The following is a 12,117-nucleotide window of genomic DNA, read 5'->3' as shown; positions in this document are numbered from 1 at the left end:
TCCTGAGCATAAGTGGGATGACACGGATGCCTGTCTGGATGGCCATGGAGGTACTAAAAGAAGGCATGGGCAGAGTCTCTGACTCTGTCGGACCTTGCCCAACTCGGCACCGGGGACCGGCACCAGGAGGCGTACCGGTACCTGGAACGAGATCCAGACCTGCAACCAGAACGGTGCCGGGAGGTCGACCGAGATCTCGAGGCTCGGGGAGAGGCTACGGATGTCACGGTACCTGGCGCGGTGCCGGGAGTCGGAACGGTGCTGATAGTAGCGGGTCGGCGAACGGGATACCGACCGGTGCGGCGAGTGCGACCAGTACCGATGAGGAAAACAGCACCGGGACTGCAAGTGGTGTCGGGTGTGCCGACAGGACCTGGAGCGTCTGCGGGACCGTGATCATGAACGGTGCCGCTCTGCTGTGCTGACAGAGGACGGTCATTGTATTACCCGCACCGGCGGTGCCGGGGTCAGGCAGCATTGACTCTGTCATGGCAATGAGATCCCTCGCCGTTGGCAATGTCTCCGGCGTGGAGGGAACAGCAGGCTCAACCACAGTGCATACTGGGGAGCTGTCAGGCACCGGATTCGACGGCCCTTGCGGGACTGGAATCGACGGTGCCGACGTCGTCGGTGCCTCAGAGGTGTCGGTGCCGGGCGATCCGACTTAGACGAGCTCTCTGGCTGCGGTGCAGTTGGCACAGAAGCAGCAGGAGCAGTAAGCTCAACCACGGCGCGTACCGGGGAGCCGTCAGGCAACGGATTCGACGGCCCTTGTGGGGCCGGGATCGACGGTGCCGACGTCGTCGGTGCCTCAGCAGGTGTCGGTGCCGGGCAATCCGACTTAGACGAGCTCTCTGGCTGCGGTGTAGTTGGCACAGAAGCAGCGGGAGCAGTAAGCTCTACCACGGCGCGTGCCGGGGAGCTGTCAGGTACTGGATTCAATGGCCCTGGGGGACTGGTATCGACAGTGCCGATGTCCTCGGTGCCTCTGCAGGTGTCGGTGCCGGGCAATCCGACTTAGACGAGCTCTCTGGCTGCGATGCAAGTGGCATGGAAGCAGCAGGAGCAGGGGGCTCAACCACGGCGCGTGCCGGGGAGCCGTCAGGCACCAGCAGGAATTGCAGGCTCTCTCGACCTCGGAGGGAGGGAGCAGTGCCGAGTCGACTTCGGTGCCGGCGACGGCCGGTGTCGAAAGGCCTTGGCAGTACCGGCGGGGTCCGGTGCCGAGGAGGCGCTTCTGCCAGCCACTTGATCATCGCTCGGTGCCAAAGGTGGAGGGGTAAGTGAAAGTCCCGCTCCTTTTTGTTCTTGGCTTAAAAGCCTTGCAAATGGGGCACTTAGCTGTCAAGTGTGATTCCCTGAGGCACTTCAAACAGGAGTCGTGTGGATCTCCCTTCGGCATCGGCTTCTGGCAGGCTGAGCCCATTTTAAAACCCGGTGAGCCGTGCATGGGCTCCGGCACAGAGTGCAGGGAAGGGGCTACTTCCTGAACCCCGCTAACTATTACTAAACTAACTATGTTAGCAAAGAAAAAACGTATAACTATACAAATATATATATAAAAGGATTATAACTGCATAACTATATACGAGAACTACGAGTAGCTAGGGAAGTGGAGGTCAGCTAAGCCGCGCTCCACTGTTCCAACGACCGACACGGGCGGTAACAAGGAACTGAGGAGCGGGTGGGCCGGCAGGGGTGTATATCGAGCACCATGATGGCACCACTCTAGGGGGCGACCTGCCGGCCCACCGAGTTGCTAGGGTAAAAGTTTTCCGATGAATGTGCACGCGCAGCACACACACCTAACTGGAATGGATATGAGCAATCACTCGAATAAGAACTCGTAAATATTCAAATCCCAAAAACTAAAGGGATTACATTTATGTTACTGGTGGATGTGCAATATGAACAATGCTACCTTAGGGATCAAGAGTTTCATACGGGTCACAAAGAAAAAAAAAAGTCACAGGAAAAAGCATTTTATTCTCTGCTTCTAGGAGGATATTACAAGGTTGAGCTAAAAATGCCATCTACAGTCTCTTTAACAGAGCAGACAAGGGAAAACCAATGGAAATTAGTGTTTCAAAAACAGAGAGACACACTCGTTACCAAAATGTACCACCTGCACCTACCTTACATCCACCTTGAGTTTGGGGTAATATTGAGACACATATTTTTTGATCAGGCTGTATGAAGCTTCCTTAGGTTCACAAAGGCGGGTGAATGCCAACGGAAGGATGTCTTCTAGCTTGACTTGCTGCTCTGGAGTGGATGTGGAGGTACTTCTCTGAAATATATTTTTCAAAATATATCTAAAATCAGAACAGTACTAGGGCTGTAGGATGGCCTCGTTGTTGAAACAAAAGTTACTTACAGTAACTGGAGTTCTGCAAGATGTGTAGTCTCTATGGCAGTGGTCTCCAACCTTACACGCCCAAGATTACTTTTTGAATTTAAGGGCAACCCAGGATCTACCTCGCCCCTTCCCCGCTCACTCCATCCCCTCTCCCCCACTCACTTTCAGCAGGCTGGGGCAGGGGGTGGGGTTCGGGAGGGGGTACGGGCTCTGGGCTGGGGCCGAAGGGTTCACAGTGTGGGAGGAAGCTCCAGGCTGAGCCCAGGGCTGGGGTGCAGGAGGGCGTGAGGGGTGCAAGCTCTGGGAGGGAGTATGGGTGCAGGAGGGGGCTCTGGGCTGGTGAAGAGTGTTGGGATGCAGGAGGGGGTATGGGGTGCTGGCTCTGGGAGGGGGCTCAGGGCTGGGGCAGAGACTTGGGGTGCATGAGGGGACACGGGCTGCTGGCTCCGGGAGGCTGCAGGTTGGGTGGTGGAAGACAAATGCTGGTCCTGCTGTATTTATGCTACACCTGGTCCTAATGGTGCAGAGCCATTCAGAACCTGCCCACTGAAGGAGGCGGCACTTACCTCGGGTGGTCCCAACCCCTCCCCACTACCGGAATGGGCCAACGCACCCCTGCTGCCCCTCGGGAGGGGGCATGTAGCTCTGCATGCTGCCTCTCTCTGCAGGGACTGCTCCCCACAACTCCCATTGGCCACAGTTCCCCAATGGGAGCTGCAGGGCAGTGCTTGCAGGCAGGAGTAGCGTGCGGAGACTCCTGCCCCCACACTTCCCCCAAGGCCACGGAGGCCTGTAGGGCTGCTGGCCACTTCTGGGAGCGGCGGGGGGCTGGGGCAGGAAGGGAGCCTACCTTAGTGGCAGACTCGATGCAGCACCAGAGATCGCAAATTGACTGGGAGAGAGTCTTCAGGATCGACTAGTCGATCGCGATCAACCGGTTGCTGACCCCTGCTCTATAGGTATTTAGAGTGGGCATGCAATGTGCACCCGGGACTGGAAATTCTTCAATAGCAGTGTCCATTGGTCCATGCCTGCACCTATGCCTCCAACTGAGGGCATAATGGGTGGCAAATATGGATGCAGGTAGTGATCCAGGCAGAAATCCTCTGAGAAGACACCGGAAGGGCTTGGTGCGCTACAGGTAGAAAGCCTGGGCACACCTGACATCTAGGATGTGCAGAGGCCTCTCCTCTTTGGACACATGAGGCTTTGAACAGAACATGGGGAGGAAGATATCCTGGTTCACATGGAACTGCAACATCACACACAGGAATGCTGGATGGGGAAGCAGTTGGATCTTGTCCTTGTAGAACACTGCATATGAGAGCTCAGACACCAGAGCTTTAACCTTGGAGACTCACCTCACTGAGGTAATAGTTACAAGGAACACAATCTTCCATGACAAATGTGAAAAGGAGAAGGAAGCCAGAGGTTCGAAGGGAGAGCCAGTGAGTCTAGGGACAATTGGGTTGAGATCCCACTGGGGAATTGGGTCTGGAATAAGCCTTTCAGGAACCTGATCATCATCATCTCATGTGAGAATACCGATCTACCCTGGACACGAGGGTGGAAGGCTGAAGGTACACTTACTGGCCATATCATCGATTAACAAGGCAGGCCCTGGTGCTTTAAGTGAAGCAGATAACTTAGGATGGATTGTAGAGATGACTGGATTAGAGAGATATTCCATTCCAACGCCCAGCAGAAAAAGCGCTTCCACTTTGCCAGGTATGTCGCCCTGGTAGAGGGTTTTCTGCTTTCCAAGAGGACCTTCTACTCCTGACTAGAGCAGACTTGCTTCTTGGGATTCAGCCACTCAGCAACCATGCTGAAAGGTGAAGTTTGGGTGCAGTAATGGTCAGTGACTGTGAGAGAGTGGGTCTGAGCAGCTGGGAAGTGCCCACGGGGCTGCCACTGCTAAGTCCATGAGGCTGCTGAACCAATGCTGGCGTGGTCAAGCCGGGGTGATCATAATGATTTATGCCTTGTCCCTCTTGATCTTCAAGAAGGCCATGGGCCGATCAGTGGGACTGGTGGGAAGGCATACATCAGGTCACTTGACCACAACAGGAGGAAGGCATTGGATAGCGAGCCATTGTCAAGACCTTGCAGAGAGCAGAACTGGTGACATTTTCTGTTTTGTCTGGTGGAGGACAGGTCCACTTGGGGAGCTCCTCACTTCTGGAAGAGCATCCTGACAACCTTCAAATGGAGGGACCACTCGAGGGGAGAGAAGAAGGACCTGTTGAGGCAATCCGCCAGCAAGTTCTGGACACCCAAGAGGTGTGAGGCTTCCAAGTGGGTAGCATGCTGGATACAGAAGTCTCACAGAGGAAGAGCTTCCTGACAAAAGGCCGATGATTGAGCTCCTCCCTGTCTGTTGACAGAACACAGAGGCCACTTTGTCTGTCAGCACCTGCACTACACAACTGGACAGATGGGGAAGGAACAATTCGCAAGCCAGGTGGATGGCCCTAAGCTCTCTGATGTTTATGTGCAGAGACTATAGACCCTGAGTTATGAGTGTACTGAGGTGCACTCCCCAACCGAGGTTGGATGCATCTGAAATCAGGGACAACATGGGTGGTGGATTCACAAATGGCACACCTTCCAACACTGGAGTTGGGTTGCACCACGACTGCTGCGAGGTGAGTATCCGCTGCAGGACCGTGAGAAGTTTGTCCAGTTAAGGTCTGGCCGGGGAGCAGATAGATGCCAGCCACATCTGAAGAGGTTGGAGCCAGAGTCTCGTGTGCTGGACAATGTAAGTGCATGCAATCACGTGCCCTAATAGCCTGAGACAGACTCGGGCTGTGGTGAGCAGTGACCTGGGCGATCAGATCTTACATTGCCCTGAATCTGGCTTTTGGCAGGAATGCTCTGGCTTAGGTAGTTGAAAACCACGTTGATAAACTCTATCCTCTGCACCAGTACCAATGTTCAATTTTGTTTATCAACAGGCCCAGTGCTTGACAGGTGGCTTGTATTGTCATGAAACTGCATTGGACATGGTTCCTGAAGCGGCCCTTGATGAACCAGTCATCAAGGTACAGGTAGATCTGGATACCCGGACGTCTGAGGTAGGCTGAGACTACTGCCATGCACTTTGTAAATATCCTTGGTGCCATCGCTAGGCCAAATGGGAGCACTGCGAACTCGTAGTGGGTGTTCCGGATGACAAATTGTAGGAACCTTCTGTGGCCGTGAAATATTGAAATATGAAAGTAAGCATCTTTCAGATTGAGGGCAGTGTACCAGTCTCCCGGATCCAGGGAGGGAATGATGGAGGCCAGGGAGACTGTGCTGAACTTCAACTTCTTGAGATACTCATTGAGGCTTTGCAGGTTGAGGATGGGGCGTAAAATAAAAAGTTTGAATGAGTAAAACCCTCTCTCTCTCAAATGCTGTGGAACTTCCTTCATAGCCCCCCACACACAGGAGGCCTTGCACCTCCTGAGCGAGCAGATGCTCATGAGTAGGGTCCCTGAATAGGGACGGGGAGCGGGGGTGGGAGGGAGGGATAGAAAGGAATTGGAGGGTATAACCCCCTGCCACAGTGGTGAGCACCCACTGGTCTGATGTTACAGAAGTCCAAGCAGGGAGGTAAGGCAATAAACAGTTAGAAAACAAAAGGGGTGTTTGATCCAAGATACTGGTTGGAAGGTCACCCTCGACCACACCCTCAAAAATACCTGTTTGTTACGCAGCTGGTGGAGTGCAAAGTAGCCCTAGAATCTTTCAGGCCATATAATCCATGGTCTGCTCCAAAAACAGTGCCAGGCCATTGAAGAGGAGGTCCTGGATTGACTCCTTTACTTCGACCAACACCCCAGACGATTGCAGCCAAGACACGCTCCTCATGGAAATGGCTGAAGCCACAGTCTTGGCTGCAGGGTCCACCATGTCCGAGGCTGCTTGGAGGGCAGTCCTTGCCACTGTCGTGCTATTGTCTTTTTAAAATTCATATGGGCCTCTCCTGCTGGTAATCCAGCGGGTCCAAATTTCTTTGTGGGGATTTGCGGGGAGGGGATAAGAGATTTTTCCTAGCTTTGTTTTTATTGTTATGTTAGATCGCAATTCCTACAGAGGACAGCTTGCTTACTTACCAAATCAGTGATCATGGTTCACCAGTGTTAGATGTTCAGCTGCATGTGTGTGTTTCCTTTGTGTTCTCCCTGGGTGTTGCCCAGCTCTGTGCAGAGAGCTGGCACAGCAGACCTTGAGCAAACTGCCCAATGATCACAAACTCCACCAAGGTACGAAAGCACCAGGCTAGATTTATTGTTGACGAAGCACGGTACTAGTATCCCATAGACTCTACCGGACCACTAATACATGTATACCCGTAACAATGGACTAGCTCGTTAAACGGCAGGCCTTTCCATTCCTCCCTAGGCGAGACACACTCCGAGATACATTTTTATACCCTGATACAAACAAGTTACGTACAGCCCCTCTGACAGAGTTACTTCCCTCGACGTGGCTAGTTATTGCTCATTACCTTGTACATGTTGGTTCAATCAAAACATTTTATTAATGTTTATAAAGCATTAAAACGTTATTGTCATTGTGGCCAAGTAGGGCCTGGTGATTGGCCACTTTCAATTGGAAGCTGGTAGTTGAATAAAATTTTTCTGCCAAAGAGATTGCGCTTCGTCTCTCTGTTTTTAGGGGTCGAATCCAGTTGCCCTTGTCTGTCGCGCTCATTGGCCATGGATATGACCAGCGAGCTCAGGGAGGAGTGGGTATAAAAAGGTATTCAAAGCCCTTGGCCAGAGACATAATATTCCTTCTCCACCAGCTTGGAGATGGAGAACAGGGAGGAGGGGGTTTGCCACAAGGCCTTGATCAGTTTTACCACTCCCTCATGGACGGGTAAGGCCGTCTTAAGAGGGGGCAGCTGCACTCAAAATGTTGAATAGGGTGAAGGGTTCCAACAACTCCTTGGCCCCTAGCCCCAAGTTCACTGCCACCCTTTTAAGTAGCTCTTGATGAAGGCCTCACTATTATCTCATCAGGTGAAGAGGATGAGAAGTTAGGTATAGGCGGGTCAGTCAACTTCGTTTCCCCTGCCAGGGGAGCCTCGGCTGAGGCTGGCTGCTCTTGGGGACTGTGCTCTGATTCCTCCTCAGTGGGCAGGTGGGTGACTGTCGCCAACTGCTTCTCAGATCTCTCTGAGACTGACTCCAAAATCTGAGGAAACCCCCCAAGGATTCCAGAACTGCCACGGAGGTGGCCACTGGCTCAGAGGCCAGGCGGTACCAGGGGAATCCTGATGCCTCCAGTGGGTGATTTGGCCCGTAGGCAATGTACCTTCCTTGCCTTCCCAGCTTGAGGAGGAAGAAACTTGTCTCCAGGACCAAGGAGGTACTGCTTTCGCCTGTCTGCCCTTTCCATGCTGGCAGTCCCCACATTCTTCTCTTGGGCACCAGTGCTGGGATGTTGACACTTGGTGCTGTGTCTCCGGTGATGGTAGATTCGTGAGGGTAATACGGCAATCAATGCCTCGCACTCAGAGTGGTGCCTCTCTATTGACCAGGAGCAGGGAGACCTTCGTCTCTATTCCAGAGATCAGCGATGGGCCTCTGGAGACCTGTATTGACAATCTGGAGATTAGTGACAAGACTCCGGAGACCAGTGCTGCGAGTCCGAAGAGTGATGCAGATGCTCAGGGGACCGGTGCTGGGCCTCTCGGGACTGGCAACTCACCTCTGTTGGTCTCTGCCAGACAGCTGGTGATCAACATCGGGATCCCAGACAGCAGTGCCTAGAGTCCAGGGAGTGGAGCCAGGAACTCTGGCAGGTAATCCGCTCATACTGGAGGGCCGGCAGCATTGCTCTGGAGACTGCTGGCAGAATGCCACCTGCGATGGTGCTGGGGATCGGTGCTGCGGAGTCAGAGATCGCTAAATGGGCCCCATGGTGGGTTTGCCCCTAGAACGGGCAACCTCACTGGCAGGCATTAGCGGTAACAGAAGGCTGAAGCAGCCTGGAAGGCGTAAGGGCCATTTCCTGGTGTGGCGGACAGGTCTCAGAGGAAGCTCGATAGCTCTGTGGACACTAGAGCCTGGCTACAGGCCAGAGGGGGTGAGCTGCCTCGCAGAAGTCTTTGCTCACCTGCAGCTCTCTTCTTCCTCTTACGGGATAGATGATACTGCCCTCTCCCAAGCTTTTTCTGATTCTTATCCAGCGCTGGGAATGGGGAGGTCCCAGAGGTTGGTGGCACACACTGCACTGACATGCAGTGCTCAGGGTGGAGTCTAATCTGGCCAGCTCGGAGGCAAGTGCAGGGGACAACGGCATAAGGAGTGCTTGAAGCCGAATGTTCCGCTCCTTTTTGGTGAGCAGCATGAAACTTTTGCAGATGCAACACTTGTCATTTACGTGGATTTCCGTCAAGCACTTGAGACAGCTTTGGTAGGGATCACTGATAGGCATAGGCTTTTTGTAGCAGTCAGAAGGCTCGAAGTCTGGGGACTGGAGAATATCCCATCCCTGGGCTAAGTCCTGTAGGGTACTATTTCTACACTAAACATTAAGGGAACTATTAAAAACTAAACAGAAAAACACTAACAACTATATACAGTATAATCACAAATAGGAACACTGTAACTGTATAACAAGGTAAAGCTTGCTGCAGCAAGGGAAAATTCCAGCACCATCATTGGTGGTTAAAAAAGAACTGAAGGGGGCAGGGGAAGCCAGCAGTGCTCCTTATATTAGCGCATACAGGAACCACACTACAGGACACCAGAGCCGGTCCCCTATGGATACTACTGAGGAAAAAACTTCTGGCACTGGTGCATGTGGCAAGCACACAAGCCTACAACAGAATGAACATGAGCAAGCACTCAAAGAACCTTGTCTTTATGAAAAACTGTATGAGGTAGGTGTGCCATAAGGACCCCAACCTTCTCTCCCCTTCTAGCCAAGGTAATCGCTGTCAAGGAGGCAACTTTTCAAAGAAAGCTGGAAGAGACAGCAGAAGACCAAGGGTTCAAATGGTGGTCTCATAAGAGCCAAAAGGACAAGCTTCAGCGCCCTGGCAGGGACAGGTTTTGAAACTGGAGGGGGAAGGGGAGTGGGGGATAGGATGGGACTGTCCTTATATTGCCCTTCAGGAATTTCACAGTACTAGGATGCAGGGCCAGCTTTAGGCCGATTTCACCGATTCCCTTGAATCAGGCTCTGTCCCTAAGATGGCTCTGTGCCCAAGTCCCGGTACGGCATACTGGCAAGGGCCGGTGCACAGTACCGGGGTAACCCGGCTTCCCCAGAGGGCAATTTAAAGAGCCTGGGGCTCCCAGCAGGCCCTGCCGTGGGGTGGGGTGCTCCAGCTGCCTCCGCCACCCCGGTCCTTTAAATAGCCCACAGAGCCCCACCGCTTCCCAGGGCTCCCGCGGCTATTTAAAGGACCAGGGCGGTAGAAGCAGGGGAGCCCTGGGCCCTTTAAATAGCCTCCGAGCCTCAGGACTGCTGCTGTTGCTGCTATCCCAGTGGGGGAGGGAGAAGGAGGGGGCACTTATTCTACAGGTTGGGCTGTACTCGCACCCCCTGCCACAGCCAGCCCCTGCTGCACCTCTGCCTGCATTAGCCCTGCACCCCCTGCCCTGCCCACACCAGCCCGTCTCCAGCCAGCCTCACAACCCCTGCCCGCACCCCACCCCTGCCGCACCCCCCTGCCTGAAGCCAGCCAGTCCCGCACTCCTGTCTCCAGCCCTGCCAACCCATGCCGCAGCCCCCCTTGCCCTGCCTGCTGCCAGCCCCTACCTTCAGTCAGCCCCTGCCCTGCCTCCAACCAGCCCCATGTCCACTGGTGCCCTGCAGTTCCCAGGCCAGTAACCTGCACATCTGCTTCAATGGGGCAGGGAGCAGCTGGGACCCACACATGTGCACACCCTAGGGTGACCAGGCAGCAAGTGTGAAAAATCGGGACGGGAGTGGGGAGTAATAGGATCTTATATAAGAAAAAGACCCCAAAATCCGGACTGTCTCTATAAAATCTGGTCACATCTGGTCACCCGAGCACATCCCCAGGGAGTGGCGAGGACCCACACATGTGAAACAGAGCTCATTTCTAGTTCAGGCCCATCTTTAAAAAAAACAACTTTAGGTTGGGTTAACATACATCCATATTTCCCCAGACATGTCAGGCTTTTTGGTTCTTAAATTGCCATCCGGGAAAATACAGATGTATGGTAACCCTATTGGTACAAATAATACATACTGTGGCACATCAGCTCCACCAGAGATGTCTTTTGGGGCCATCTGCCTGTCCCAAGTCAGGATAAAGGAGGAGGGTTGGGTGTGGGGCTAGCAACTCCACCCCGTAAAAAAATCAACCTGCTACAGAAACGCCAACAATAGAGACAACAGAGACTTTTACCCTGGAAAAAGAAGGGTCTTCAATTCGAAGATGCATGACGCTGGGTGGTAATAGCCGTGAGGAAGCCGATTACCCTTTTTGCAGCCAGAAGGATTACCATAGGCATATGGAACGTGAGGACCATGTACGAGTCAGGAAAGACGGCGCAGGTTGCAGCAGAGATGAGGAGCAACAACCTGACCCTATTAGGCATTAGCGAGACAAGATGGATGCAAGCAGGGCAGAGACGACTGTTGGAAGGAGAGTTGTTGCTGTATTCAGGACATGAAGAGAGCGACGCACCCCACACGCAGGGAATAGGCTTCATGTTGTCCAAGCAGGCACAGAGAGCACTGATTGGTTGGGAGGTACATGGTCCCAGGATCATCACAGCATCCTTCAGAACTAAAATGAAGAGGATTAAGATGAATGTTGTTCAGTGCTATGCTCCAATTAATGACAGTGAAGAGGAGGACAAAGATTATTTTTACAACAGACTCCAGAAAATATTAGAGATTCTCCCAGATAAAGACATCATCATCCTTATGGGAGACTTTAATGCCAAAATTGGACCTGACAACACAGGATACGAACAAGTCATGGGGACCCATGCTCTGTGAGAGATGAGTGAGAATGGAGAGAGATTTGTGGATTTGTGTGCACTTAACAACCTGGTCATAGGAGGTAGCATCTTTCCTCACAAGCGGATCCACAAGAGTACCTGGGTATCACCAGCAGGCACAACAGAAAATCAGATCGATCATGTCTGCATTAGCAAGAAGTTTAGAAGATCCTTGCAGGACGTTAGAGTTAGAAGAGGAGCAGACGTGGCGTCCGACCATCACTTAGTGGTGGCCAGATTGAAGCTGAAGCTGAAAAAGAACTGGATAGACACGTCAGACAGAAGAGTGAAGTACAACGTCAGCCTTCTGAAGGACCATAAGACCAAGGAAGATTTTGGACTGAGGCTGAAGAATAAGTTTTCAGTATTACAGGATCGGTCTGAGGAAGAGGAAGACAGTGTACTAAACAGATGGCAGAAAGTGAGAGAGACACTTAGGTCAGTATGCCAGGAAGTGCTTGGAATTAAGAAACACCAGCAGAAAGAGTGGATCACAGCAGAGACCTTGATCAAGATAAAAGACAGAAAGAAGAAGGCGGCAGCAGTCAACAACAGCAGGGCTAGAGCAGCAAAGGCCAAAGCTCAAAAAGAGTATGCTGAAGCCCACAGAGCAGTGAAGAGGAATATCAGGAAGGACAAGAGAGAGTATGTGGATGAACTGGCAGCAGAAGCGGAGCAGGCAGCATACAGCGGTAATATGAAACAGCTGTATGATACTACTAAGCGACTGTCTGGAAAGTTCAGCAAGCCAGAACGTCCCATTAAAGACAA

General features: G+C 52.6%; 1 protein-coding gene across 1 annotated transcript in view; it reads right to left on the bottom strand.

Moving 5' to 3' along the window:
- HP1BP3 (heterochromatin protein 1 binding protein 3) overlaps positions 1–12,117 on the bottom strand; it is a 92,648-nt gene that overhangs the window by 26,012 nt on the left and 54,519 nt on the right. Inside the window, exon 8 of the mRNA XM_050931299.1 lies at positions 2,136–2,290. Within this exon, the coding sequence (XP_050787256.1) occupies positions 2,136–2,290 (155 nt within the window). The remainder of the gene's footprint in view (positions 1–2,135; positions 2,291–12,117) is intronic.

Source organism: Gopherus flavomarginatus, chromosome 21 (assembly GCF_025201925.1).
Source record: "Gopherus flavomarginatus isolate rGopFla2 chromosome 21, rGopFla2.mat.asm, whole genome shotgun sequence".
Taxonomy (NCBI): domain Eukaryota; kingdom Metazoa; phylum Chordata; order Testudines; family Testudinidae; genus Gopherus; species Gopherus flavomarginatus.
Note: the sequence above shows the minus strand (reverse complement) of the source record. Positions and strands in the feature narration are given on the sequence as shown.